The sequence below is a fragment of the Neomonachus schauinslandi genome, chromosome 13, assembly GCF_002201575.2.
Source record: "Neomonachus schauinslandi chromosome 13, ASM220157v2, whole genome shotgun sequence".
NCBI classification, from domain to species: Eukaryota; Metazoa; Chordata; class Mammalia; order Carnivora; family Phocidae; genus Neomonachus; species Neomonachus schauinslandi.
The window spans coordinates 85,091,127-85,117,491 of record NC_058415.1 but is presented as its reverse complement, the minus strand read 5'-3'; the positions used below and the strand labels follow the sequence as shown (position 1 = coordinate 85,117,491).

The window sequence follows — 26,365 nt, the reverse complement described above, 5'->3', positions numbered from 1 at the left end:
CAATAGAATATCTAGCACACCTAGGTACCTGATAGAGCTGGTGGGAGGTTAAAATGAGATAATCATCATAAATGCCTGACGCAGCAAATGCTCACTCACTACCAATTTGGTCAGACTATCCATTTGGCATTTACTTATCAAAAGGCCACAACCTAAGTTTTATTCTCAGGGGGCAAAAGCCAGGATGAAAACAAAGACATGTGGTCATATAACCAGAGTGAAAAACAAAACTTTTACAAAGTTGACGGATAACATTTATTAAAACATGTCATACAAAAGGGCATGGTCTCTTCTATAAGAAGAAAATATTAAACAGTAACATTCAATTAAGTAAAACCATGCTGTACACTGAAGACAGCAATATATAAAGACAAAACTATTCAACTTTTGCAACACAGGCATAACATTTCACAAAATATCAATAAGATATGCACCTAATGATAATCTGTTTATCATCAAATGGTTTTGTGGTCTAAGAGTCACCTGACTTGCATAAATAAAGTAATTTTCTGGAAGAAACATTGGGAACCTCATAAAAGGAAAGAAGGCAGCAGCAACTGACATAATAGGACACAGGCTTCAAGCAACACTAAAAAAAAAAAAAAAAAAAAGTCACATTTGCAAAACGTGTTCCAGCATCTTCCCATTGGGCACTATCAGTAGAAATTTGAAATAAGGAACATGTACCTTTAAATATATAAGTAGCAAAGAAAAAAACCCAAACAAACAAACCCTGGTTTTACTCAACAAAGTTAGCGACCCATGAAAGCAATTAAATCACAGAATTAGTGTGGCACAGATGGAGGTTTGGGGAAGGGCGTAAATATGCTGCTTGGTTTCCAGCATTCCTAAATGAGACCTTTACAAAGACAAACTCCTGGATTTGGTGTGATGAAGCCCTCCCCACCCTCATGCAGGGGGCTGCAGCAAATCCCCCTCCCCAGGACAAACACAACTGAGCTGCTTCTGCTCTGCCCCCATGTCACTTAGGCAGCAGTTTGAGGATGCACGTGCCTCTGCAGGAAAGGGTCACTGAGACCAAGCAGCTCTCCCAAACAGCTAGAAGCTAGCGCCAGGTCAGTTTGGTTCAGCAAATGGCCACTAGAATGGAGAAGACCCTTTTGGGTAGACTCTTTGAAAGCCGTGGCCTACAGAAGGGATTAGAGGAAGGTGAGATCTAGAAATCAGAATCAATAGGCTGGGGCCCGGGAGCGCCTGAGGGTAACCCTCAACACGTGAGGAAAGGCTACCGCAGTCCTTCCTTAGATGGTGATCCCTACTTGACCAAGTGGATTGTTGTAATGTGTAGATCTAAAATTAAAGGCATGGTATAAATACTAATATTAAATACCACTGATGGTGCCTTGAAGCCCTTTCCCACTGGGACTGGAGAAGAACCACAGTTAAGACTCAAAGTAGGGGACAAATACCTTGGTTGTGGGCCATTAACACGATCCCTGAAAGACTGTTTGGAAAATGTTACCCACAACTATCCAAACTCATTTGGAAGGATAAAGATTTTCTAAAGCTGTACTGAGGCTACAGAGAGAGACTATCCAACCCAGAGTGGGCAGGAGAGAAAAGGTAGTAATCCAGTACAATCTCCTAATCCTAAAAAGCAAAGTTTATAAAAATTCACTTCCACTATCCAAACTAAGGCAATCTCTGTCCCCCATTTCTCTGAACATGGCCAGCATTTCAGATGTCCAACCACCTCGCAGGGTCTAACTGACCCGATTAGCAACCCGAATTTTAAAGGAAACCCCAACTACTATAAACAACTTAAAACAGCAGATGTGAGGAACTTACACTTTTAAATTCTATACTTAGCTTCTTAGGATTTCGATAAAAGACACCTTTCTTCACAACATGAGGTAAGTCCCAGCACAACTGACTACTTCCCAAATTGCCACCCAGGGCTGCCCACCACTCCTGGCTGAGCAAGAGTTCTTCAACATTACTCATAACAAAGGTGCTGTCCTAATTGCAGCGTAACTGAAGAACCGTGATTTTTCTAGAGTATTTTGATTTTACTTCTCAGACTCTTCTCCCAAAATGTCCCAATGCTCATTTGAATATAATCTTTAATGGGAAACCCACATCAAACCTTCCAAATCCTTAGAAAATGATTTGCTAATACCATGGGAGAGGGTGATCAGCTTTTGGCAGAACAAAATGGCTTCACTGCCTTGGTACTGAAATCAGTAGGAATAAAAAAACAATTTCTTCTCACACATAATGGCTAGGATCATCCCTAAAACCCATTGGCTTCTAACATGAAAAAACAAAAGAGAAGGAGCAATTGAGCTCTGCTTGCACAGTCACCTCTATACACATCTGTCAGGTATGCAGAGAAAGGACTGTTAACCGGTGAAATTTTGACACAAAGAGGGTATTAATGTGGCAAACAACCAAGAGGTAATATCTAGTTTCTAGGTTAAAAAAATCAATATATATATATATATATTTATAATAAAGTTTTAAATACAAAGTGCTTTTTATATATCGAGAATGATACAGTGTTAATGAATAGATCCCTGTTTTGTAATGTAGACTGCAAGAGTTAACTGGTAAATAAGTACTTTCTTTCCCCTTTCCAGAAAACGTTCAACAAGTAGATGCCTTTGTGGTTGGAGCTTGAGGACCAGAGGCCATTGCCAGCAATGTCTATCACACTGGAGCAAAGCCAAACTTTTGAAACAAAATTTCACCTCAAATCCAGGAAAAGTTATTTTTTATTTTAAGGAAAAAAGTTTCCACTTGGAAGTAAAAGACCAGTAATTTGTGGAAAAGCTGACATAAGAGTAGCACCCTGTCCTACCCTGGTGAGAACTTCAGATACCTGACGCAGCTTGAAAGCATCCCGAATAGAGGCTTCCTTTTTAACCTAAAACATCTGCCCGAGCTGCAGAAAAGGTCGAAAAGAACAGCTGCTTTTCTTGCTGGTTTCTGGTGCGTACAGCTACGTGGACTTGTAAATTTATGCAGCTTTACCTAGAATTTGGGAGCATGAAATCTGTAGACTACTTTCTAAAATTAGGATTCCTTCTTTCCCCCTTTGAAAACACATTCCAGCACTCCTAAAGAACTGGCAGCATTAGCTCAGCGTGCCCTGCTGAGACTACCTCCCCCACCAGTGTATTTTCAAGACTCTTTTTGCTTGGGCAGTTGTTTTCTTCTGCCGCTCAAAATTCTGCTACTCAGCAACTCTCACTGACAGTTGGGAGTGTCACTGTATTCCCTCCATAAACTTCCGCGCACAGGTAACTCTCAGCCATGACTTCTGGCTCGTTCCCACTAACTGTGCTCACTGACTGACCTCATGAAGCATCATGATCTGAGAGAGAAACGGCTGCAGCAGCCAATGGTACCATGGCCAGAGTCAAAGCAGGCTAGACGCCTACTAGCCACAGAGCAGATCCCACTGTGTGGATGCTATAATTAAACAGGATTTGGGACAGCAAACCAATTAGAAATACCTATCTCTGGCACCCTAGAGAATTACAATTAGATACAATTGTCCAAACTAAATGTTAGTACTAAAATACAAAACTTTGCCTTATCAAGAGTCTGAAACACATCGTGACAGTGGCATCTTAACAGAAATTGAAGCTTGTACCGTAAGTTATTTGTTTTATACTTAGAACATCACCCTCTTAGCATCTCCATAGTTTTTAGTTAAAATACCCTTTAGAGAAAATAAAACCAGAGAGCTCTGTTAATCACTTTCGCATCCTAGGAATCACATTATGTGTAGCTTTTACATTAAGTAGCATTTCATTCAGTGAGGCAGCTACCAAAACAAATCCACATTACCTAAGTTATCTATGGTGAGAGCTAAATAAAATCCCAACATGACCTTGTAACGAGTGATCAAAATTTGCTGCCACCTGAAACAGAACTGGTAGGCTGGAGTCCAGTTCCAAGCGCAGGTGTCTCGATCACCAAGTCCACCTGCCTCCATCACAACAACGGGCCTGAAGTTTTACCTCGCCAGCTGGGAGGTGGGTTAACTTCTCCCCATTACCCACTCCAGGCCTGGACAGGAACATACAAATTTGAGGAATTAGATTTTTAAATTGGCCTACTTAGAGCTGGTCTTTCAGAAATATCTTCCATTTTTTTTAAGCTTCTCTCATAATAGCAAGTAGCACGCATCATCTGTGCCCAGATTTGCATAATTACCATAGTTTATTTTTGTGCCTGCCACTCAAGGGCCAGATCCTATTTTTAGTTAGCCTCAGTCGTATTCTGCTCAGCCTTTGCAGCTTCGTAGGACTTGGTACAAGAAGTCACATGCCTGTGGAAACTGTCCCTCCACATAAATCTCTTTGCACAGATATTACACTCATACGGCTTTATGCCTGTATGAATTTTCATGTGGCCCACGAGATGATGCTTCATTTTGAATTTCTTACCACAGACACCACAGCCATAAGGCCGAAGACCGAGGTGCATGCTCATGTGTCGATCTCTCTGACTCTTGTGAGTGAAACTTTTCCCACACTGACAAGGATACAGCTTGTCAGTGGCTGAGAATCCTAAATGGGAAGCTTCTTCTTTAATCCCTGTTACCATTTCAATATTCTCACTGTAGCCTGATGCTAGGGCAGCCTCCTGTCTGTGCCCAATTAGATTCCCATCTGACCTCTCCCCAGAAAACTCTTCCATGGAAGAGCCATAGAAATCCACCTGCTCATCATAATTGCTTTCATCAGCCTGTTCATCAAACTCTGCTTCCACTTTTTTTTCCCCGACATGAAAGTCTTCCTCTACTCCTGAAGGCTGGACCGAGTGCTCTGTCTGCATGGTATTGATGGATTCAGTGACCTGGTGCTCATCATAGGGTGCGTGCACATCCATGCCCTCACATGCCTGTTCAAAGCGCTCAGGCTTCACGTGGATCCAGCGTTTGTGAGCCATTATGCTGGGCTTGCTGTACATGGGCCGGGTGTAGTGGAACTCGGCACTGTCGCTGGCCCCCTCCTCCCCATCCTGGCTCGCCATTTCTGTGCTCAGCCGGTCATGCTCTGTGGACGAGTTACTGGGAAGGTATTCGTGCTCAGTGAGCTGAGATGACAGCTCGTCTTTGGTGCTCTCCTCTTCATTCTCTCCATCCCTCAGTTCTTGGGCTTTGGGGAAATCAGCATGGCCCCCAGAGCCCAGCTCAAAGCTCTCTACCAGGCCATTGTAACTACTGCTGCTTGGAGACTGGTGGTCACTGCCATGATTTAGCTTCTGACAAAGGACTGTAGGGTTTCCCTCTAAAACCTCAGTGCATTTGTCTACCACATGCCACATCTGGAGGAAGCTTGCTGCTGTTAAGTAACTAACAATTTCTGGAGCAGGCATGACTAGACGTCCTGTGTAACTAGATAAGAGAATGTTCTCAAATACCCTTGGGTTCATCACATCAGGTAAAACAATCCTCCTGCTGTTTTTCAGGAGTACCTGGTCACAAAAGTAGGGTGAACTGGCAGCAAGAACAGCTTTGTGTGCCCGGAAAATGTGGCCTTGGACAACAATGGAGACATCACATAATTGTCCTTGCTGGCGCTGCTGGTTCAGTTTCTGCAGAATGGTGCTGGAAAAATCAGGAAATTCTACTCGAAAAGAGTTTGTTCCAGGCTCCATTTCATCACAAATCTTGTTCAGTGCTACAAGAGAAAGAAAAATTAGTCCTAATTCCAGCCCAAAGAGAAACTTACAGATCACTAAGAAAACTGAGACAAGTTCCATAGTTCCATCAAGTCCCCTTGCCTGTGGGCACTAGTGGGCGGAGCATTCATCCCCCAGAGCAAGGCTTGCAGGTGTGAGTATGCCAGAAACAGGAACCACCCACCACTCTTCATGGTATTAACTCTTGATTTTGCCTGTCTGTGAATGAGAGAATAGAATCCACAGAGATGTGATCTGTAAGCTTTATGAATCTCCTAAATAAAACAAAGTAAATATTTCTAGTCCAAACAAACACAGTACTATCCAAATGACAGAATTTTTAAGAGACCTCAGATTCGATCCACATTTGCCAAGTTGGGGTGAGAAAGTGAGGATGGAATTGTGAGAAGGAAAAACTATGCAAAGGTTCTGAGACAAGAATGAACTCAGCAACTGTAAGGAACTGCAAGACCATTAGGCTATACACCAGCCTGGGAGTGAGGGGAAATGGGGCCGAAGTGGCCAGAACAATCCTGCCTTTGGTCCTTCAGCACCACAGGGGCAAACTCACCGAAGCCCCAAACAACATGAGTTTCTCTGGTGGCCATCAGAATTTTAGCCCTGTAGGAGCTTCTGATATGAAGCAGAATTAAGTGGGAAGACAAGGTATTCCTTCTATCTGATGGTCTCCAAGTTGTTTATAGACCAAAGAGCATAGTAAATATTGTCCCTGTTACTAAATGAACTCAATCCGAAGATAAAGCTATAACAAGGAATAAAGGATTGCCTGCGTTGTTACTGTAAATATATTTTGTGGGGTAGTCAAGCATTAGAGAAAATTTCAAACAGCAACAATTAACAAGATAAACTCCGTTAGATATCCTGCTCATACCCCATAATTCCATAGTAAATTAAAATAAACCAGTAAACCCAAGAGATTTATTGGCGCTGTCACCTGGCTCTAATACTATATCCAAACATTGTTAAATGCCAGATTTTCGGGGCGCCTGGGTGGCTCAGTCATTAAGCGTCTGCCTTTAGCTCAGGTCATGATCCCAAGGTCCTGGGATCGAGCCCCACATCGGGCTCCCTGCTCAGCAGGAAGCCTGCTTCTCCCTCACCCACTCCCCCTGCTTGTGTTCCTTCTCTCGCTGTGTCTCTCTGTCAAATAAATAAATAAAATCTTTAAAAAAGAAAAAAAGGTGTAGAGTCCCTGCTATATAGTAATTACTCGAGACACATTAGTTTCTTTTCTTGGTCTTTCTCCCTATCTCTCAAAGATGACTTTCAATCTTTGGGTTTGTTTTTTTTTTTTTTTAATCTCATACTTAGAAAATCTGGCATTTTTTTTTTTAAGATTTTATTAAAGAAATAAATAATTTATTTGACAGAGAGACAGTGAGAGAGGGAACACAAGCAGGGGGAGTGGGAGAGGGAGAAGCAGGCTTCCTGCTGAGCAGGGAGCCTGATGTGGGGCTCGATCCCAGGACCTTGGGATCATGACCTGAGCTGAAGGCAGACGCTTAATGACTGAGCCACCCAGGCGCCCCGAAAATCTGGGGTTTTAAGGCATATATTTTTTTAAGATTTTATTTGACAGAGAGAGACACACAGCAAGAGAGGGAACACAAGCAGGGGGAATGGGAGAGGGAGAAGCAGGCTTCCTGCTGAGCAGGGAGCCCGATGTGGGGCTCAATCCCAGGATCTTGGGATCATGACCTGAGCTGAAGGCAAACGCTTAATGACTGAGGCATCCAGGCATCCCTGAACACCTTGTTTTCACTTAATCTTTATAATGACTCTGCAAATGCGGAGACTGATATTATCAGGTTTGGCTATTTCAAGTAACTTTCCCAAGGTTAAAATAAGAGCTAATTTTTATTAAATTGGGATTTGATTCTAGGTCTCTATGACTTCAAAGCCTATGCTATCTTTCCTATAACATCATTCTGCCTCTTCTAGGAAGATGCCAAAATACCAGGTTATTCATTAATAAATTCTGGAGGTAAGATAAGTGTTTTTAGAAAAAGCATTAATTTATGGCTATACCTCTTAAAACATTTCATGATAATTTAAAACAAAAATAGACTAGGAAATAAACTATTCAGGTATTTGCAATTTCAAAACGAGAAGTTTAGTAGTATATAAACGTAAGACTTAGAAGTATGGAAATTCTGAGAACTATATCTGGGTAAATAGATTCTCTACTAGATCACATCACTGTAGAATTTGGGTTTTAGCTATTTGAAAAAAAAGGGGGAAATAATACACATGTAAAGGCATTTAAAGAAAGTTGTTTAAAAAAAAAAACCAAAATTCTTCACCATTTATTCCTATTCCCCCTCCCAAAGAAAATCACCATTAACAAACTCATATATATATATATATTTTTTAAGATTTTATTTATTTCTGTGACAGAGAGACACAGCCAAAGAGGGAAGACAAGCAGGGCGAGTGGGAGAGGGAGAAGCAGGCTTCCCGCGGAGCGGGGAGCCAGCCTGACGTGGGGCTCGATCCCAGGACCCTGGGATCATGACCTGAGCCGAAGGCAGATGCTTAACAACTGAGCCACCCAGGCGCCTCAACAAACTCATATATTTCTAGAAACTTCTATGTGCATATATCAGAATAAATCATATATAGCCTTAAAAATCCTTACCCAAATGGGTTCATTACCTACATTTTTAAAGATTATTATTATGTTAATCACCATACATTGCATCATTCGTTTTTGATGTAGTGTTCCATGATTCATTGTTTGAGCATAAAACCCAGTGCTCCATGCAGAATGTGCCCTTTTTAATACCCATCACCAGGCTAACCCATCCCCCACCCCCCTCCCCTCTAGAACCCTCAGGTTGTTTCTCAGAGTCCAGTCTCTCATGGTTCGTCTCCCCCTCCGATTCCCCCCCTTCATTCTTCCCCTCCTGCTATCTTCTTCTTCTTTTTTTAACATATAATGTATTATTTGTTTCAGACATTACCTACATTTTATTCTGCATTTAGCTTTTGTCACTTAATAGATCTTGTAGAACTTCTGACATCGTATAGACTGATTGTGTCCCCCCAAATTCATGTTGAAACCTATTCCCTCGGGGTGCCTGGGTGGCTCAGTCATTAAGCATCTGCCTTTGGCTCAGGTCACGATCCCAGGGTCCTGGGATAGAGCCCTGCAGCGGGCTCCCTGCTCAGTGGGGAGCCTGCTTCTCCCTCCCCAACTCCCCCTGCTTGTGTTCCCTCTCTCGCTGTGTCTCTCTCTGTCAAATAAATAAAATCTTAAAAAAAACACAAAACAACCTATTCCCTCAATGTGATAGTATTTGGAGGAGGGTTTTTAGGTGGTGATGAGGTCACAAGGGCAGAGTCCTTATAAAAGAGACACTAGGGGCGCCTGGCTGGCTCAGTTGGTACAGTATGTGACTCAATCTCAGGGTTGAGTTGAGTTCGAGCCCCACATTGAGCGTAGAGTTTACTTAATAAAAAAATTAAAAAATTAAAAGAGACACAGAGACTACTTTGCCTTTTTGGCCATGTAAAGACACATGGAAAAGACAAGCTATCTATGAACGAGGGAGTGGGTCCTCCCTAGACACAGAATCTACAAGCGCTTTGACCCTGGACTTCTTAGCCTCCAGAACTCTGAGAAATAAATTTCTGTTGTTTATAAGCCACCCAGTCTATGGTATTTTGTTATAGTAGCCCAAATGGACTAATGTATCACATTAGCACAGAAAGAGCTAATTCAGTTCTGTTTAATGACTATATCCTCCTGCTATATGGACATATCCTAATTTAAGCAGCTCTATTCTTATAGAATTTCAAATGTCTGGGCTTTTGAAATTATGAGCAATGCTATTATAATATACACAATATAATTATACACCTACGCATAACTATCCTGGCATATCTTTGGAAATATCTATAAGGTAATCTCTACCAATGGAACTGCTGGGTCAAAGGGCTGTGCATTTGACATTCTGATGTGTATTACACCAAGGTACTTTCCAGAAAGGTTGCACCAAGACCCACTCCTACCAACAACAAACAACAGTGTCTACTCCTCCACACTCTTAACAACACCAGACATTATCAAACCAGAAAGAAAAAGTTTGCAAATCTCCTAAATTAATAATCCATGATTCATTGTGGTTTTGATCAACATTTCTTTAATTATGAATGAGAATGATATTCTTTACTCATGTTTACTGTCATTTGTTTTTCCTATAAATTATCAGTCATATTCTTTGCTCAAATAAATTGGGCAATTCATCTTACTGATTTGTAGTTTTTTTAATAAATGCAGGAAATTAACTTTGAAATGTATACAAATTACCCAATCTTTGCTTTTATGGCTCCAGGGTTTTGTACTAGACATAGAAAGGCATTCCCAACTCCAAGATTATTTTTAAAAAGTAAAAAGAATTAGTTTTTTCCTCCTGGTATTATTTTTTTAAAAAGCATTTAAATGTTTAATACACAAAGAGTTTGTTTTGGCATAAGGAGTAATGTTGGGATCCAGCCCTTTTCCCTCCAAAATGTCTAGCCTATTTTTCCAACACTGTTACTGAATACTAATCTTTTCCTCAAAATTTCAAGTATCTTTTATGGAATCTTAAGTGACTGAGAACAAGACTTTTAAATACAGTTCTATGAAAATCAATGTCATAAGTGGTATAGAGGAAATGGTGGAATAGGAAGCTCTAGGGATCAGTCCCTCCACCAAAACAACCAGTAAACTGTTGAATAATCAGAATCAACTATTTCAGAACTCTGGAATCTGATCAGACGCTTGTAGCAACCAAGACAATGCCGGCTGAAGAGAGAGGCTGTTGGTCCTCACTAAGAGCTATATGCATAAACCAACTATAATCCCCATTCCTTACCCCCGCACCACCCTGTGGGATAGTGGCCCACATTCCTAAAGTGGCTGGCTCATGCCAGGGAGGACAACAAGGATTACGTCCTTCAAAAGCTGGGGGGTTTGCATTCTGGCCAGTAGAGTGGATCCACATAGCTTTGTTTTGGCCTGCTCAAGCTGCAGTGGCTTCCCCAGCGGCACTGATCATAAAATTTCAAAAAGATAAACACTCCCCTGCCCATCCACCCCCAGGACCTGGGTCAAAGTATTTAAGGAAGTCTGTCATGTCACAGGTTGACCACATAATGAAACTTCAGTGACTAAAAGCAACAAGGTGATATAAACTTTGTAAAATTGTTTGGAAAAATTGTCATGCAGACAGACAACTGCAGCCCTCAACAAGTAACAAAAGAAATCCCATAGGATGGGAAGAATCTGATTTCAAGAGTTACCATACTAGAATACATAAAATGTTCAAGCTCTCAACCAAAAACTATAAAAAGTATACAAAGAAAAAGGAAAATAGGTGCATTCACAAGAAAAAGAATCCATACATTGGAATTACTAGCCAAAATTGTTAAAAACATCTGCCTTGTATATGCTCAAATTGCTTAAAAAAAAAAAAAAAAAAAAGACAAACCCAAAAAACCCACTATGGGCAAACTAAAGGAAATCAGGAGAAAAATGTCAACAAGGAAACAGAAATTATAAAAAGGAACCAAACAGAAATTCTGGAGCCAAGAAGAATAATAGCCGTGTTGTGGGCTGCGTTGTATCCCTTCAAAATTCATGTTGAAGCCCCAACTCTCCAAGTACCCTAGAATGTGACTGTTTTGGGATTGTAAGGCCTTTAAAGAGGCAATTAAAATAGGGTTGTTAGGGTGGGCCCTCATCCAATCTGACTAGTATTCTTTTAAGAAATGAAATTTGGACACACAGAGAAACATGTGAGGTGTGCACAATGTGAAGATACAGTGAAAAGGTGGCCATCTGCAAGCTGAGAAGAAAGGCCTCAGGAGAAACCAAATCTACCAACACCATGATCCTGGTCTTTTTGCCTCTGCAATTGTGAAAAAACAAATTCCTGTTATTTAAGCCATCTAGTCTGTGGTGTTTTGTTTGAAAGACATAGGAAACAAATACAAGTTGAAATAAAAAATCCACAAGAGGTGTTCAATGGCAAATTTAAATAGGCAAAAGAAAAAAAATCAGCAAACTCAAGGACAAAGCAATTGCAATTATCCAGTCGGAGGGATAGAAAGAAAAATGAAGAGGAATGAGCACAATCTGAGGTACGTGTGGGACACCATCAAATGTACCAACACGCACAGCATGTGGGTCTCCAAAGAAAGAAAAGGTAGAAATAGTATTAAAAGAAATATTGGTAGCAAACTCCCCAAATTTGATAAAAGACAAACCCATACATCCAAGACGCTCAAAAAACTCCAAGTAGGGTAAAATTAAAGAGAGCCACATTACACACACTAGAAGTTAAACAGCAGAAAGTCAAAGACAAGGGAGTTGAGAGCAGCAAGAAAGAAGTGCCTCATCACATAAAAAAGGATCTTTAATAAGATTCACAGCTAATTTTTCATCAAAGACCGTCGCGGCCAGAAGGCGGTGGTATGACATTTAAAGTGCTAGAAGAAAAAACTGTCAACTGATAATTCTCTATCTGGCAAAACTATCCTTTCTTGAATAAAGGAGAAATTAAGACATTCCCAGATAAACAAAAGCTAAGGGCATTCATTACCATTAGACCTCCTCTACCAGAAATGATAAAAAGGGGTCCTTCAGGCTGAGACAAAAGAATACGAGGTAATAATTCCAAGGCATATGAAGGATTGAAGACCACTGATAAAGGTTAACAACATAAACATAAAAGCTGTTACCATTCTTTTGACTTATAACTTCTTTTTTCCTGTATGCTTTAAAAAGCAAATGCATAAAACAATAAATCTTATAAGTCTATGTTAATAGACAAGGTCTGAAGATGTAATCCATGACAATAACAACATGAAGGGAGAGGGATGGATTATGTAAGGAGCAGAGTGTTTGTGTACTATTGAAACTAAGTTTGGGGGTGCCAGGGTGGCTCAGTTGGTTAAGCGTCCAACTTTGATCTCGGCTCAAGTCATGATCTTGGGGTCCTGAGATGGAGCCCCAAGTGGGGCGTGCTTAAGATTCTCTCTCTCCCTCTCCACACCTCCCTATCCCCACTCAAGGGCACAACAGTGTTCTCTTAAAAAAAAAAAAAAAAAAAAAAAGAACTAAGTTTGAATTAGTCAAACTATGCTGTTGCTAAAGTTTAAGACATTAATTGTAAACCTCAATGTAATCACTAAGAAAACAATATACATGAAAAGGAAAGAAGAAAATCAAAATGGCATACCAAAAGAAGAGTAAATAAATGTTTTTATTTTATTTTTAACTGTTTTTAAAAGGTAGTAGTAGAGGAACTGTGGAACAAAAAACATACAAGATATACAGAAAACAGCTAAATGGTAGAAGTAAATCCTTCCTTACCAGTATTTAAATGTAAATGGATTAAACTCTCCAAATAAAAGGTGGAGATTGGCAGATGGTTTATTAAAAAACATGATTTATTTATATCCTGTCTATAAGAGACAAGTAAAATGAGAGAAAAGATATTCCATGCAAAGAGCTAGAGTGACTATATTATTATCAGACAAAATAGACTTTAAGTCAAAGAGGTTACAAGAACAAAGGACATTATATATTGATTAAAGGTTCAATCTAACAAGATGATGTAACAACCATAAACATATATGCACCTAACAAGAGAATATATATGGAACAAAATATATGAAGCAAAAATGGACAAAGTTGAAGAGAGAAACAGGCCAATCTACAACAACAGGTAGTGACTCCAATTCCTCACTTTCAGTAATGGATAGAAAAAACCCACCCTTATAGGATCTATAAGGAAATAGAGGACTTAAACCACGTTACAACAAATCAATGACACCTAAAAGACAGAACACAGAATATAAAAAGTAATAAACCTCTTATACATGTTACAATATAAACACTGAAAACATTATGCTAAATCATGCTAAATGTTAACTTAAAGAAGCCAGACCAACAGGACACGTGTTGTATAATTCCACGTATGTGAAATACCTAGAATAGGCAAATTCAGAGACAAAAAAGATTAGAGGTTGTCATGGGCTCAGGGGAATTAGGAATGGGAGTTACCGGGCACCTACGTGGCTCAGTCGTTAAGCGTCTGCCTTCAGCTCAGGTCATGATCCCAGGGTCCTGGGATCGAGCCCCGCCATCAGGCTCCCTGCTCCGCGGGAAGCCTGCTTCTCCCTCTCCCACTCCCCCTGCTTGTGTTCCCTCTCTCGCTGTGTCTCTCTCTGTCAAATAAATAAATCACATCTTAAAAAAAATAAAAAATAAAAATAAAATACAAGTATCTGACCTCTGCCCTTAACTTTGGGTGAGTGTGGTATTTCTACATATTCCCTGATCTTACTAACATGTAAAGCTTGAACCTCTCCTTCCAGTTCTCCTGCTATATAAGCCAATTTATAAGCTCACAAGCAGTTGTGATCTATATTAATAGTACAGCTGCTGTTTCAATTGTTTAAAAAACTTTCACAGAAGTAATTAACTCACTAAAATAAACACATAAATAAGTAAACCAACATAAAATACTATATATGCAAAGTACTGTGGGGGAATTTCTAAAATGATCAAGGAATCTCACTGTCCAGAGTTTATAATCTGGTAGGGAAGATAAAAAAAAAAACCCAAACATGCATACAACTCTGTTATTCAAGGCAAAGCATGATAAAAGCACCACAAGAGAATTATAAACTCAAGAGAAATTCAGGAGGGGACCTGGTATATCCTACAGTCATATATCTTTTCAGTAAGAGGGAAGACTTGAGAGCAGTATTTAATTCTTCCCATTTACCATATCCTAACCAAAATAATCTAGGAAAAATGAAAAAAATTGGCCTTAGTCCTCGAAACTAGGTACCAGAGTTATCTGGTTAAACTTTAATTAAGGACAGAGTGGAGATGGGGTCAGACTGAAAAGAGACATTACCCCTGCAACTCCACCTACTACCCCAGACAATCCTGATACAGTAGCAGCAATCCTGAGAGAAAAACACTAATGCCTGTTCATTTGGAAGGGTCCATCCATGGCTAAAATTCCAGAGTGGACTATGGGACAGGTCCTGTAGATTAGCAACATTCGTTGCTGGCTGCACTGGAATACCAGAGGTTGCATAGTGCCTCAGCAGAAATTTTTTAAAAACATGACATGAGAGGGTGGGGCTCAGTAGTAGCCCTAGGAAGGAGGCAGAGACATTTGCTAGCTGGGCCAAAGAGACTAAAGTAGGTCCCTGGTATCACAATTTCACTAACACTTGGGGAGCCTGGGTGGCTCAGTCGGTTGAGCGTCTGCCTCCAGCTCAGGTCATGATCTCAGAGTCCTGGGATCAAGCCCTGCATCTGGCTCTCTGCTCAGTGGGGAGTCTGCTTCTCCCTCTCATTCTCCCTCTGCGTGAGGCTCTCTCTCTCAAATAAATAAAACCTTAAAAAACAAACAATTTCAATAACACAGAAGAAAGTGCACAGAGCTCAAGCTCTCCTAAGAGTATCTAAGACCTAGCCTCTGACCCCAGCCATTCAGTTCAAGTTAACCCCTGGTGTCAGGATGGTTCGGCCTGTCCTCCAGCTAAAGAACTAAGAGTTGATTCTAACAGCATTCAGGTATATGGTAAAAAAAAAAAAAACCCAAATGACCCACTCACAAAGGGGGAAATTTTTCAGACCCAAGCAGAATGTTTCCCTCTAAAGAATTAAAAACCTGGTTAGTTTTATTCTGTAAGTACATGGGGTCTGTAAATACATTCTACAGTAACAAAAATGAAGAAAATAGTAACGGGTAAACAAAGAGCACAGGTTTTTTTGTTTGTTTTTTTTTTAAGTAAGCTCTGTGCCCAATGCGGGGCTTGAACTTCAGATCCCAATATCAAGAGTCACAGGCCCTACTGACTGAGCCAACCAGGTGCCCCTAAAGAGCACAGCTTAGACAGTATTTTTATTTTATTTATTTTATTTTAATTTTTAGTAGGCTCCATGCCCAGTGTGAAGCCCAACATGGGGCTTGAATTCACGACCCTGAGATCAAGACCTGAGCTGAGACCAAGAATCAGACGCTTAACTGACTGAACCACCGAGGTGCCCCTCTAGATAGCATTTTAATTTTTTTAATTTTTATTATTTTTAAAGATTTTATTTATTTATTTGACAGAGAGAGAGCGAGAGTGTGTGCACAAGTCAGGGGAGAGGCTGAGGGAGAAGCAGACTCTCCCTGACCAGGGAGCCTGATGCGGGGCTTGATCCCAGGACCCTGGGATCATGACCTGAGCGCAAGGCAGATACTTAACCGAATGAACCACCCAGGAGTCCCTAGATAGCACTTTTAAAATGATGTTTCCACAAACTTATGAAAACATGGTCTTTATGAAAAACGAGCCGATGACTTAAAGATGTAGAGAAATAACAGAGCAGAAATTTAAACAGGCAATCAGGAGCAGAACTGCAACAGTAGAAAAGGAATCAGCGATGTGGAAGGCACTCTGGGGGAACTTCTATCAGAATGCAGGAGGAGGATAAAAATATGAAAACAGCAAGAGAGAAGAGAATAGAACAGGAGAACAGGGAATAGAGATCCAAAGTACGGCTAGTTAGTGTACTAGAGCAGAATTGAATGGAGTAGAAGGAGCAATCAAATAAAATATTTAATAGAAAATTTCAGAGTGAAAAGTCCTAAGTATTCAGAAGTCTTGTCTCAGTAGTGGGGGCAAATTAGCGCTAAACAAAATACAGCTCTGTTCCTGTTAAACAGATCTCAAAAACAAGCCTCAAAAGGATCAAACTAGGGGTGCCTGGGTGGCTCAGTCATTAAGCGTCTGCCTTCGGCTCAGGTCATGATCCCAGGGTCCTGGGATCGAGCCCCGCATCGGGCTCCCTGCTCGGCAGGAAGCCTGCTTCTCCCTCTCCCACTCCCCCTGCTTGTGTTCCCTCTCTCGCTGTGTCTCTCTCTGTCAAATAAATAAATAAAAAATCTTAGGGCGCCTGGGTGGCTGAGATGGTTAAGTGTCTGCCTTCAGCTCAGGTCATGATCCCAGGGTCCTGGGATCGAGTCCCGCATCGGGCTCTCTGCTCCTTGGGAGCCTGCTTCTCCCTCTGCCTCTCTCTCTCTGTCTCTCATGAATAAATAAATAAAAATCTTTGAAAAAATCTTAAAAAAAAAAAGGATCAAACTATTTAGAATATTTACATAGTACAAAAATATTCAGAGCCCAGGAAAGTAAAATCCATGCCTGGCATCCAATGACAAATCACCAGGCATGCAAAGAAGCAGGAAAATATAACTCATAATAAAGAAAGAAAAAATCTGATCAACAGAAACAAACCCAGAAATGACAAATTTATGTAACTGGTAGAAAATTCTGTATTCCATATGTTTATGAAAATAGAGGAAAATTAAGCATAGTAGGTAAACAGGGAAGCTATAAAAAAAGACCCAAATCAAATTTCTACAGATTAAACACAAATAAGCAAACACTGAGGAATAACAACACTGCAGAAAAAAGATCAGTGAACCTGAAAACACAGCAATAGAAACAACCTAAAATAAAACAGGGAGGGGAAAAAAAAGGAACCCCCCCCCCCAAAAAAAAAGGAGAGGGGAAGGGGAAACAAAGTATCAGTGAGCCCTGAGACAATTTCAAGGCACCTAATTGGAGTCCCTGAAGGAGAGGAGGTGGAGGGTCTAAAAACTGAAATCTGAAGAAATAATAGTCAAAAATCTTTCCAAATTTCATGAAAACAATAAACCCACACATCCAAGAATCTCAACAAATTCCAAGCACAAGAAGCATAAAGAAAACTTCACCAAGCCATACCATAATCAAATCACTTCAAACCAGTAATAAGAAAACTCTTAAAAGCAGCCAGAGGAAAAAAGAGCCATTTTATACAGAGAACCACAGATAAAAAGGCTGCAAACTTTCTGTCAGAAACAATGTCAGTCAGGAGACAGTAGACAATGCAAGACAGGTGCCTTCAAAGTACTCAAAGAAAAAACCTGTTGACCTATATTCTATACCCAATCAAAATAGCTTTCAAAATAAAGGCAAAATACTTGTTCAGATACAGAAACAATAATAGAATTCATCACCAAGAAGGTCAAAAGTCAAAAGAATGGGTATATGAAAACAACAGTAAACAAGGCAACATTATTAATATCAAAGTAAGATTCAATGTAAATAGCACCAAATGGGACAAAAGCTTATTGTTATTTTTTTTGCAAGTTTATTGTTAGTCAATGAATACCATTAATTCACAGTGAGAGTTATTTCTCAAACTATGTGTAAATGTAATATAGTCGTCAGGAAACAAGAGTGACAGAAACATAATTGTAGTAAGAAATATAAATTTTCCTTTTTTAATCCTTAAACCAGGTAGGCAAAAGATAATTGGGATGTAGAAACTTAGATTGGTATCACTGGTAATGCTAATTTAAATGAAACATACAACCTCTACAGTCTACAAATAACACATCTTTTATTAGGTTTTTATAGGACATTAAAAAAAAGTGGGCACAGAAAGCATCAGTTATCCCCAAAGCAGAAATGCACACACAGAGCACATTGATTACATGTGATTACACAATGTAATAAGTCCAGAAATATTAAAGAATAAATCTTAAAAACCCCACCCAATAATTAAACAAAATTCTTAATTCTAAAACAATGAAGAAATTAAAACTGGCATGTCAAATTCACAAAATTAGGAATAAGAAATGGAATATAACGACATATAGAAGACAATTAGACAATTCCACATTAAGAAATTTTAAAATCTCATGGATAAAAAGTTTTATAGAAAAATATAAATTATCAGAATCGACCTGAGAAGAAAAAAAAAATCTAAACAGATAACTGTGGAGAAATTACCAAACAGTTCAAATGATTTCCAAAAGCACACCAGGCCTAGAATAATTATGGGAAAATTCTATAAAGCAAATTAATTCTTACGCTGTATAAACTGTTACAGAGGAATAAGAGGAGCAAGGGAATAATGGTGGGAGAAAACTTACTAATTACTTTTATTTAAACCCTGGTATCAAAATTAGACATGAAAAAACTGTAAGCCCACCTCACTTACTAACATAGAAAGAAAAATTATAAATCGCATGGCATTCTGGTTTGTTTTCTTTAATCTCTTGTGGGTCAAGTGCACTCTGAGTATGGCACATTGAAGAAACTGAGTTATTGCTCCCATCCCACTGAGGGCAAGGTCCTCACCTATGGTAAAACTACCACCCGAAAGCCAGCTCACAAGCTCTCTCTTTCACTCAAGATCACTCCTGTGCTTCCTTCTACAAGTGACAGGGTGTGGTGGGAGATAAACCTGGACAGGATTGCTGGGACTACCCTGCTAAAGGCTCAATCTGAACTTTAAATGTGGGCACTGCGGGCAGCACTGGAAACTTCTCAGTGATATGTTGTGAAATATGTTCAGGAAAGATAATCTGCTGATGCACTTAAAAGCAGGAGTAAGTGTGAAGTACAGGCTTAATTGTAAGATTTCAGCAGGGGTGCCTGGGTGGCTCAGTTGGTTAAGTGTCTGCCTTGGGCTCAGGTCATAATCCTAGAGTCCAGGGCAGGGAGTCTGCTTCTCCCTTTGCCCCTCACCCAGCTCTTGCCCCCTCTCTCAAATAAATAATAAAATCTTAAAAAAAAAAAGATTTCAGCAAATATAATCAAGGTTTGAGGCAATGAAAGTAACAGTGAGTATGGAAAAGGTAGAATTGGTAGGACTAATTGAATTGGTAAGCAGGAACATGCAAGGTAACGCAAAGCACAAATAATACCATCAAGGGAGTGAAAAGGTAACCTCCAACATGGGAGAAAATATATGCAAATCACGTAAATGTTAAGTGACCTATATCCAGAATATATTTAAAAAACTCTTAAAATTTAGTAGCAGACAACTGAAAAATGGGCAAAGAATTTGAAAAGACATTTCTCTAAAGAAGATATACAAATGAGCACACAAAAAATGCTCAAAAATCATTATTCACTAGGGAAATGCAAATTCAAACCACAATGAGATATTGCCCATTCAGATGGCTATGATAAATAAAACAGACAAAAACAAGTATTGATATAGATGTGGAAGGATCCATTATACATTGCTAGTGGGAATATAAAATGATGTGGCGACTTTGGAAAATAGTTTAGCAGTCCCTCAAAGAGTTAAACATACAGCTACCATGTAACTCAACAATTCTACTCATAGATATATTCCCAAGAGCAATGAAAACATATGATATTCACAAAAATTTACACAGGAATATCCACAACAGCATTATCCATCATGGCCAAAAGTGGAAACAACCCAAAGGTCCTCATGTGATGACTGAATAAACAGAAGGTGGTATATCCATACAATGAAATATTATTCTTTATTCTTAAACTTTCTGTCAGAAACAATGTCAGTCAGGAGACAGTAGACAATGCAAGACAGGTGTCTTCAAAGTACTCAAAGAAAAAATCTGTCAACCTATATTCTATACCTGGATTTTTATTGCAATCTTTTGGCAATAAAAAAGAATGAAGTGCTGATAGATGTGATAACATGGCTGAACCTTGAAAACATTATGCTAAGTGAAAGAAGTTAGATACAAAAGGCCACATCTTGTATGATTACATTTATAAGAAATGTCCAGAATAGAAACACTTATAGACAAAAAGTAAATCAGTGGCTGCCAGAAACTATGGGAAAAGGAAACGGGAGTGACTGACTGCTAACCGGGGTTTTGTTTTTTTTTTTTGGTGGTGGGGGGAATGAAAATCCTCAAATTAGATTGTGGTGATGGGTATACAACCCACTGAATACACTAAAAAACTTTTAATTGCACGTGAATTATATCTTAATAAAGTGGTTTAAAAAATAAAGTGATGTTAAGTAAACTAGTTACCTATACTGACTACCAAGTTTCCAAACTGGGTAACTAGGAAAATGTTGTAATTAGTAGAGATAATAACAGCATCTACTATTTATTAAATGTGTGCATTGTTCCAAAATCTGTACAAAAGCACTGTATGTATTTTATCTCATTAGTCCTCAAAACAAACCACTGGTAGGTATTTTTCATTCCTATTGTATAGAATAGGAAACAAAGAGGCTAAACTACTTGCTTAAGGTCATATAACTACTGGGTGGTGCAGTTGGAATTCAAATTCAAAACACTTGCTCAGGCCCAATACAGCCTGATGTTGGTATGGAAGGTAAAGGTGAATACTATTTTCAGAAATAAAACTGAAATAATCTATAATATACAACACATTCCTAAACTCCAGAGCAAATTATTTACCATCCTCAGACTTAATGAGGTACTAGCAATTTTATCTTGCACATAGTTAAGAAAAAAACAAAAACCAAAAACAAAACAAAACCAACCCAACAGTAACAGTTCTAAAACATGCACACCTATCCCCACTCATTCCCTCCATAGTTCATGGAGGCTCCTTGGCCTTTTTTTTTTTTTTAAGATTTTATTTATTTATTTGACAGAGAGAGACAGCGAGAGAGAACACAAGCAGGGAGAGTGGGAGAGGGAAAAGCAGGCCTCCCGTGGAGCAGGGAACCCGATGCAGGGCTCGATCCCAGGACCCTGGGATCATGACCTGAGCCGAAGGCAGATGCTTAATGACTGAGCCACCCAGGCGCCCCGGCTCTTTGGCTTTTTTAAAAGCAGGGAAAAACAGGGAAATATTGAAGAATCACCAAGCTCTAGATGACCTTTAAGGTCTCTTCCAACTTTGATGAATTTAACAGTAGCCTGTATTTATTATACAGCTAAAGAACAGTATGTCAAGTTTTACACATTATTTAAACACAATTACATGTCTGAAAAACACAGATAGCAATATAATAGGGAAGCAGACCCATCAGTCTTGAAGCCCTCCAGAGATTTCTTAATCAGAACAGAGGGTAATGTGCATGCTTACTGTAGGGAGCACATTTAAACACAGTAAATACCACTTTAGTAAATCTAAAGACTGGCACAAATGTACAAAAATACCAATACCCCATGCCTACCAAAATTCTTTATATTTGTCAAATGCTTTACAGTTCACAAAGCAGACTATGGAAACCTGGGTCTTGCAATACCCCTGAATCCTCATACTCATTTTATTTTATTATATATATTTTTAAAGATTTTATTTATTTATTTGACAGAGAAAGACACAGCGAGAGAGGGAACACAAACGGGGAGTGGGAGAGGGAGAAGCAGACTCCCTGCCGAGCAGGGAGCCCGATGCGGGACTCGATCCCAGGACTCCAGGATCATGACCTGAGCCGAAGGCAGTCGCCCAACCAACTGAGCCACCCAGGCGCCCCCCTCATACTCATTTTAAAGAGGAGTAAACTGAAGCTCAGGAAGATTAAAAGACCTGCCCAATGTCATATATCTCAGAAGTGGTAGGTCAGGATTCAAATCAGTTTAATTTAACTCTTATTTTTCTAAGTTAAAAAAAAGTCACTTGGCAGAGAAATTTCGCTGAAGTTACATGCTGTAAGGGTATGATATAAAGCAGTGATTGGTCTTAAAATACGCAAGAGCTCCTCCCCAGAAGAGAAGTAAAAGAAACTGTGGTCTAGAGCAATTAAATACAACATCATTATTTTTGCTGAAAAAGAAACCATTTTAGTAAACAATTTAAAAAACTGTCTTTTTAGTAAGTTCATAGCTTACCTAATGCAAAGCTGTATTCCTGGGAAAAAGCCCGTTATGCCATGGCCATCACAAAGCAGTATGGATGAATGAGGAAGAGAAACCCATTCTCAGTTTTGTTTCAAATTAAAATCGCACTGACTTCTGAAAGAAAAAATCATGTTGAAAATGTAAAAGAGATGCTGGTGACATTTACCGTGTCCATGCGCCTTGCTAATACCACAGGTGTGAGCAGCAGAAAGAAAACTAATCAACACTAGTATTTTTGGTTATATTAACTTCTATTCTGTACCTTCTTTGCTTCTGTGTTGTATTTTTAATTTAATTTATTTTTTAAAAGGTTTTTATTTATTTGATGGAGAGAGAGAGCACAAGCAGGAGGAGAAGCAGGCAGAGGGTGAGGGAGAAGCAGGCTCCCTGCTGAGCAAGGAGCCTGATGTGGGACTTGATGCCAGCACCCTGGGACCATGACCGGAGCCAAAGGCAGACGCCTAACCTACTGAGCCATCCAGGCGCCCTCTGCATTGTATTTTTTAAATAGATTTTCAATTTTGAAATAATTTAGATTTACAGAAAAGTTACAAAAAATGCCAAGAGTTCTGTACACCCCTCAACCCGTCGCCCAGTTTTGATAACATCTTACAATACCATGGCACATTGGTTAAAAATAGAAAACCAACACTGATAAATGTCTATGTACCTTTACAGAATTAAAATATCCTTTGGAAAAGTGTTTTCAGCCTCCAGACCACTGCCAATCAGCACTCCTACAGGTTTTAAGCGGAACACTTTAGCCAAAGAACTCAGTAAAACCTACTTTATCATTTTTTAAAAAATGAGCTAGCTACTTGAAGAGGTCTGATTCTTGTCTCCCTTTAATTTTAAGCCACTGCTGAATGTTTTACTTAAAACTTCAGGGCAAACATTCCATTGTGGTAAACTCTGAGATTCAAAAGAGAAGGTATTGTTCTAACCACTAACTCCCCACTTATCAGTGATCCTGCCATTACATTACAATATAGCCAAGGAAATGGTTTTAAATGCACGCTCATACTCATTAGCATTCGGGGTAAGAAGCTCAAATCAAGAAAAAAGCAAAAGGCAGAAAACAGCACTAAGTTTCAGGAAAATGATTAGCTACAAACCGACAAAATAAAGTTTTTGTCCTAAACATGTTACAAATACGACAAAAATCTTTCTATTTCAACTGTAAATATAAATAAGGTAAAAAGGAAAAGTTCATGAAAATGACAGAGTACATTCAACTGATTTTAAGAGGCATATTTCAAAATTTCTGCAATCAGGATGTGATGGCCAAGTGGAAATTTTAATGCTTGTCACTGCCTGAGACAATGATAGAGCATTCCTGAGAGCCTCATCAGTGTTTCTGAAGGCACAAAGGAGGACACTGTGGAAAAGTATGGACCCAACTCTGAACTGAAAAGTAGTCAAAAGAGTAGGAATGTTAAAAGTTTAACAAACACTTTAACCAATTTATTTCACTTCTTTTTCTTTTTATTTAGGCTTTAGAATGATGTTATTTAAAAATATCTAAATAAGTCTTCTCAATAAGAACTTTTATAAGCCTAAGGCGCCTGTGTGGCTTGGTTAAGTGGCTGCCTTCGGCTCAGGTCATGATCTCAGGGTGGGGGGATCAAGCCCTACATCAGGCTTCCTGCTCAGCCAGGAGCCTGCTTCTCCCTCTTCCTCTGCCCCTCCCCCTGCTTGTGCTCTCTCTCTCTCTCTCTCAAATAAATAAAATCTTTTAAAAAAAATTTTTTAGAAGCCTAAATGATTAAAAAAGCACGTCATAGCTTAATTGGCAGTGTTTTCTCCTCCTTTGGTAGTAAACAATCGATGGTATCTAAGATTCCATACAGTAGTAATTCAGCTGCTATATCCCGCAAGAAAGCTTGATAAACTACCATACCCGCAACCTGACAGCTTAAATAAGAGAACATAATACAAAAGCCTCCTCCATCAGAAAACACACAGGAAATGACACATAATTTTGCATTATCATAATAACAGGGTTATTTTTCCAACCCTAAGAGTTTTCTTCATGTAAAAAGCAAAATTTCCTCAAATTCCCCATGGGTATGCAGATTTCTGCACCGAATCCAAGGAACATAGAGGGAGAAGAGCCAGGGCAGGAATCTGCCAAAAGTAGAAAACTTGAGGGAAGATTTTAGCCAATTTTTTTTTTTTTTTTTTAAAGATTTTATTTATTTATTTGAGACAGAGAGAATGAGAGAGAGCACATGAGAGGGGGGAGGGTCAGAGGGAGAAGCAGCCCCCCCCGCCGAGCGGGGAGCCCGATGCGGGACTCGATCCCAGGACTCCAGGATCATGACCCGAGCCGAAGGCAGTCGCTTAACCGACTGAGCCACCCAGGCACCCGTTAGCCAATTTTTTTTAACCGAACTCCTTTTCTAAGGATATTAGCTGTGATGAGAGCAGGCATCAACAAATGTAGGCTCAACTAAATGTTCTAAGATCCACAAAATAAATTTTTAAAATCACATTTTCAAAGATCTGGTTAGTTCCAAGCTTCTCCAATGAGCAGGGTTTTTTTCCCTGTACTGTGGTAAAATATACTTAACATAAAATTTACCATTTCAAAGTGTACAATTAGTGGCATTAAGCACATTCACAACGTTGTGCAACCATCACCACTATCATTTCCAGAACTTTTTCATCATCCCAAACTAAAACTCTGTATCTGTTAAACAATAACGCTCCATCCCCTCCTGTGAATATAGTTTACCAGCCCCTGGTAAACTATATTCTACTTTCTGTCTCTATGAATTTGCCTATTTTACATACCTCACATAAGTGAACTCATCCGATATTTGTTCTTATGTGTCTGGCTTATTTCTCCAGTGAGTACTTTAGTAAAGCAAAGAATGAAATCCCAAATTATTAGGTTTCTTAATAATTTAACTGCACATACTGACACAATCTCTGAACTAAGCATACAGCTTTCCCAGAAATCCTGCTGTTCCATGAGCCCCAAGGGGCAGAGACTCTCAGACTGACCCTTCCTTTGCCTGTAGACAGGCCTAGTTAAGCAGCTAGAACTCAAAGAGAGTTTGGCTCCTGAGAGCCCTGGAGGCCATCCTGGAGTAAGTGGATGGAGGCTTAAAGTGGAGTGCAGTCTTAAAAACCATGGGTAAGAAAAGGCAAGGATTTATCAAGCTACTTTGGCCCTGAGATGGTCTCCGGTTTGCCTGCCAGGAGGAGCTCCTGCACCCGTACACTTATGTTGGGCGACACCTGTCAGAGTTGAGGGTAGACTGCAGTGTAGTCACTGAGAATGTCACCAGTGCAGGAAGCTTCACGGGGTCATGAGTCACTTTGCATGGCTCAGAGGTCCGGGCAAGCCTGCCCTGCCCCGCCCAGACAAACCCAGTTAGGAGAGGTACAAACAAGAGAGAAAGACACAAAACTGGCAGAAACACAGATGGCCAAAGAGCAGGGCTGACACGCAGGCCATGAATGAGCGTAAAGATTGAGAGGGAAACACAGGGTTAAGAAACACAAGCAAAGTAGAGACAGAAATAAAAAGAGTCCAGATAGAGATGGGCTCAAGAGAGATAAACTGGAGAGAAATACAAAGTTGACAGGGGCAGAGTTGAGAGGCAGAAAGGGCAGGTGACAACAGGTGACAGAGACCGCAACAGAGATGAAACACTACTTAGAAGTAAACAGAGGCAGATACCAGCAAAGTCCGGGTGCAGCCCTTCTCCTGGCCTTGGCTCGAACCCGAGGCCGCCACGCCGCACCCACACTGCGCCCCCGAAAGGCCGGCGGTCGTACCGGGGCGGGATCTCTAAGCGCTCTGGCCCGCCGAGGTCCGCCGCCGCGGGGTGACCTTGGGCGAGACTCTGCCTCGGGGGCCTTGGTGTCGCGGTCCGCGTACCGGGCTGGCTGGAGACCGCAGGAGTCGGACCAGGGTGCCGGGACTCCAACCGCCAGAGCATGGCTTAAGCATCCCGGTCTGCGGAATGGGCCTGCCGGGCCGGCGCCGCGCGCGCGCCAGGACCTGC

At 40.1% G+C, this 26,365-nt stretch overlaps 1 protein-coding gene across 1 annotated transcript; it reads right to left on the bottom strand.

The window, feature by feature from the left end:
- Nucleotides 1–239: 239 nt before the first annotated feature.
- ZBTB43 (zinc finger and BTB domain containing 43) lies at nt 240–26,147 on the bottom strand. Its single transcript, XM_044920490.1, has 3 exons — nt 26,136–26,147; nt 22,338–22,457; nt 240–5,657 (listed from the first exon to the last, which is right to left on the bottom strand). Exon 3 carries the CDS (start codon nt 5,632–5,634, stop codon nt 4,231–4,233), a length of 1,404 nt encoding a protein of 467 aa, XP_044776425.1. The 5' UTR covers nt 5,635–5,657; nt 22,338–22,457; nt 26,136–26,147; the 3' UTR covers nt 240–4,230.
- Between the last annotated feature and the right edge of the window lie 218 nt (nt 26,148–26,365).

What these genes read in the sequence shown, in the direction of transcription:
- ZBTB43 (XM_044920490.1), bottom strand. Translation starts at nt 5,634, where the DNA reads ATGGAGCCTGGAACAAACTCTTTTCGAGTAGAATTTCCTGATTTTTCC.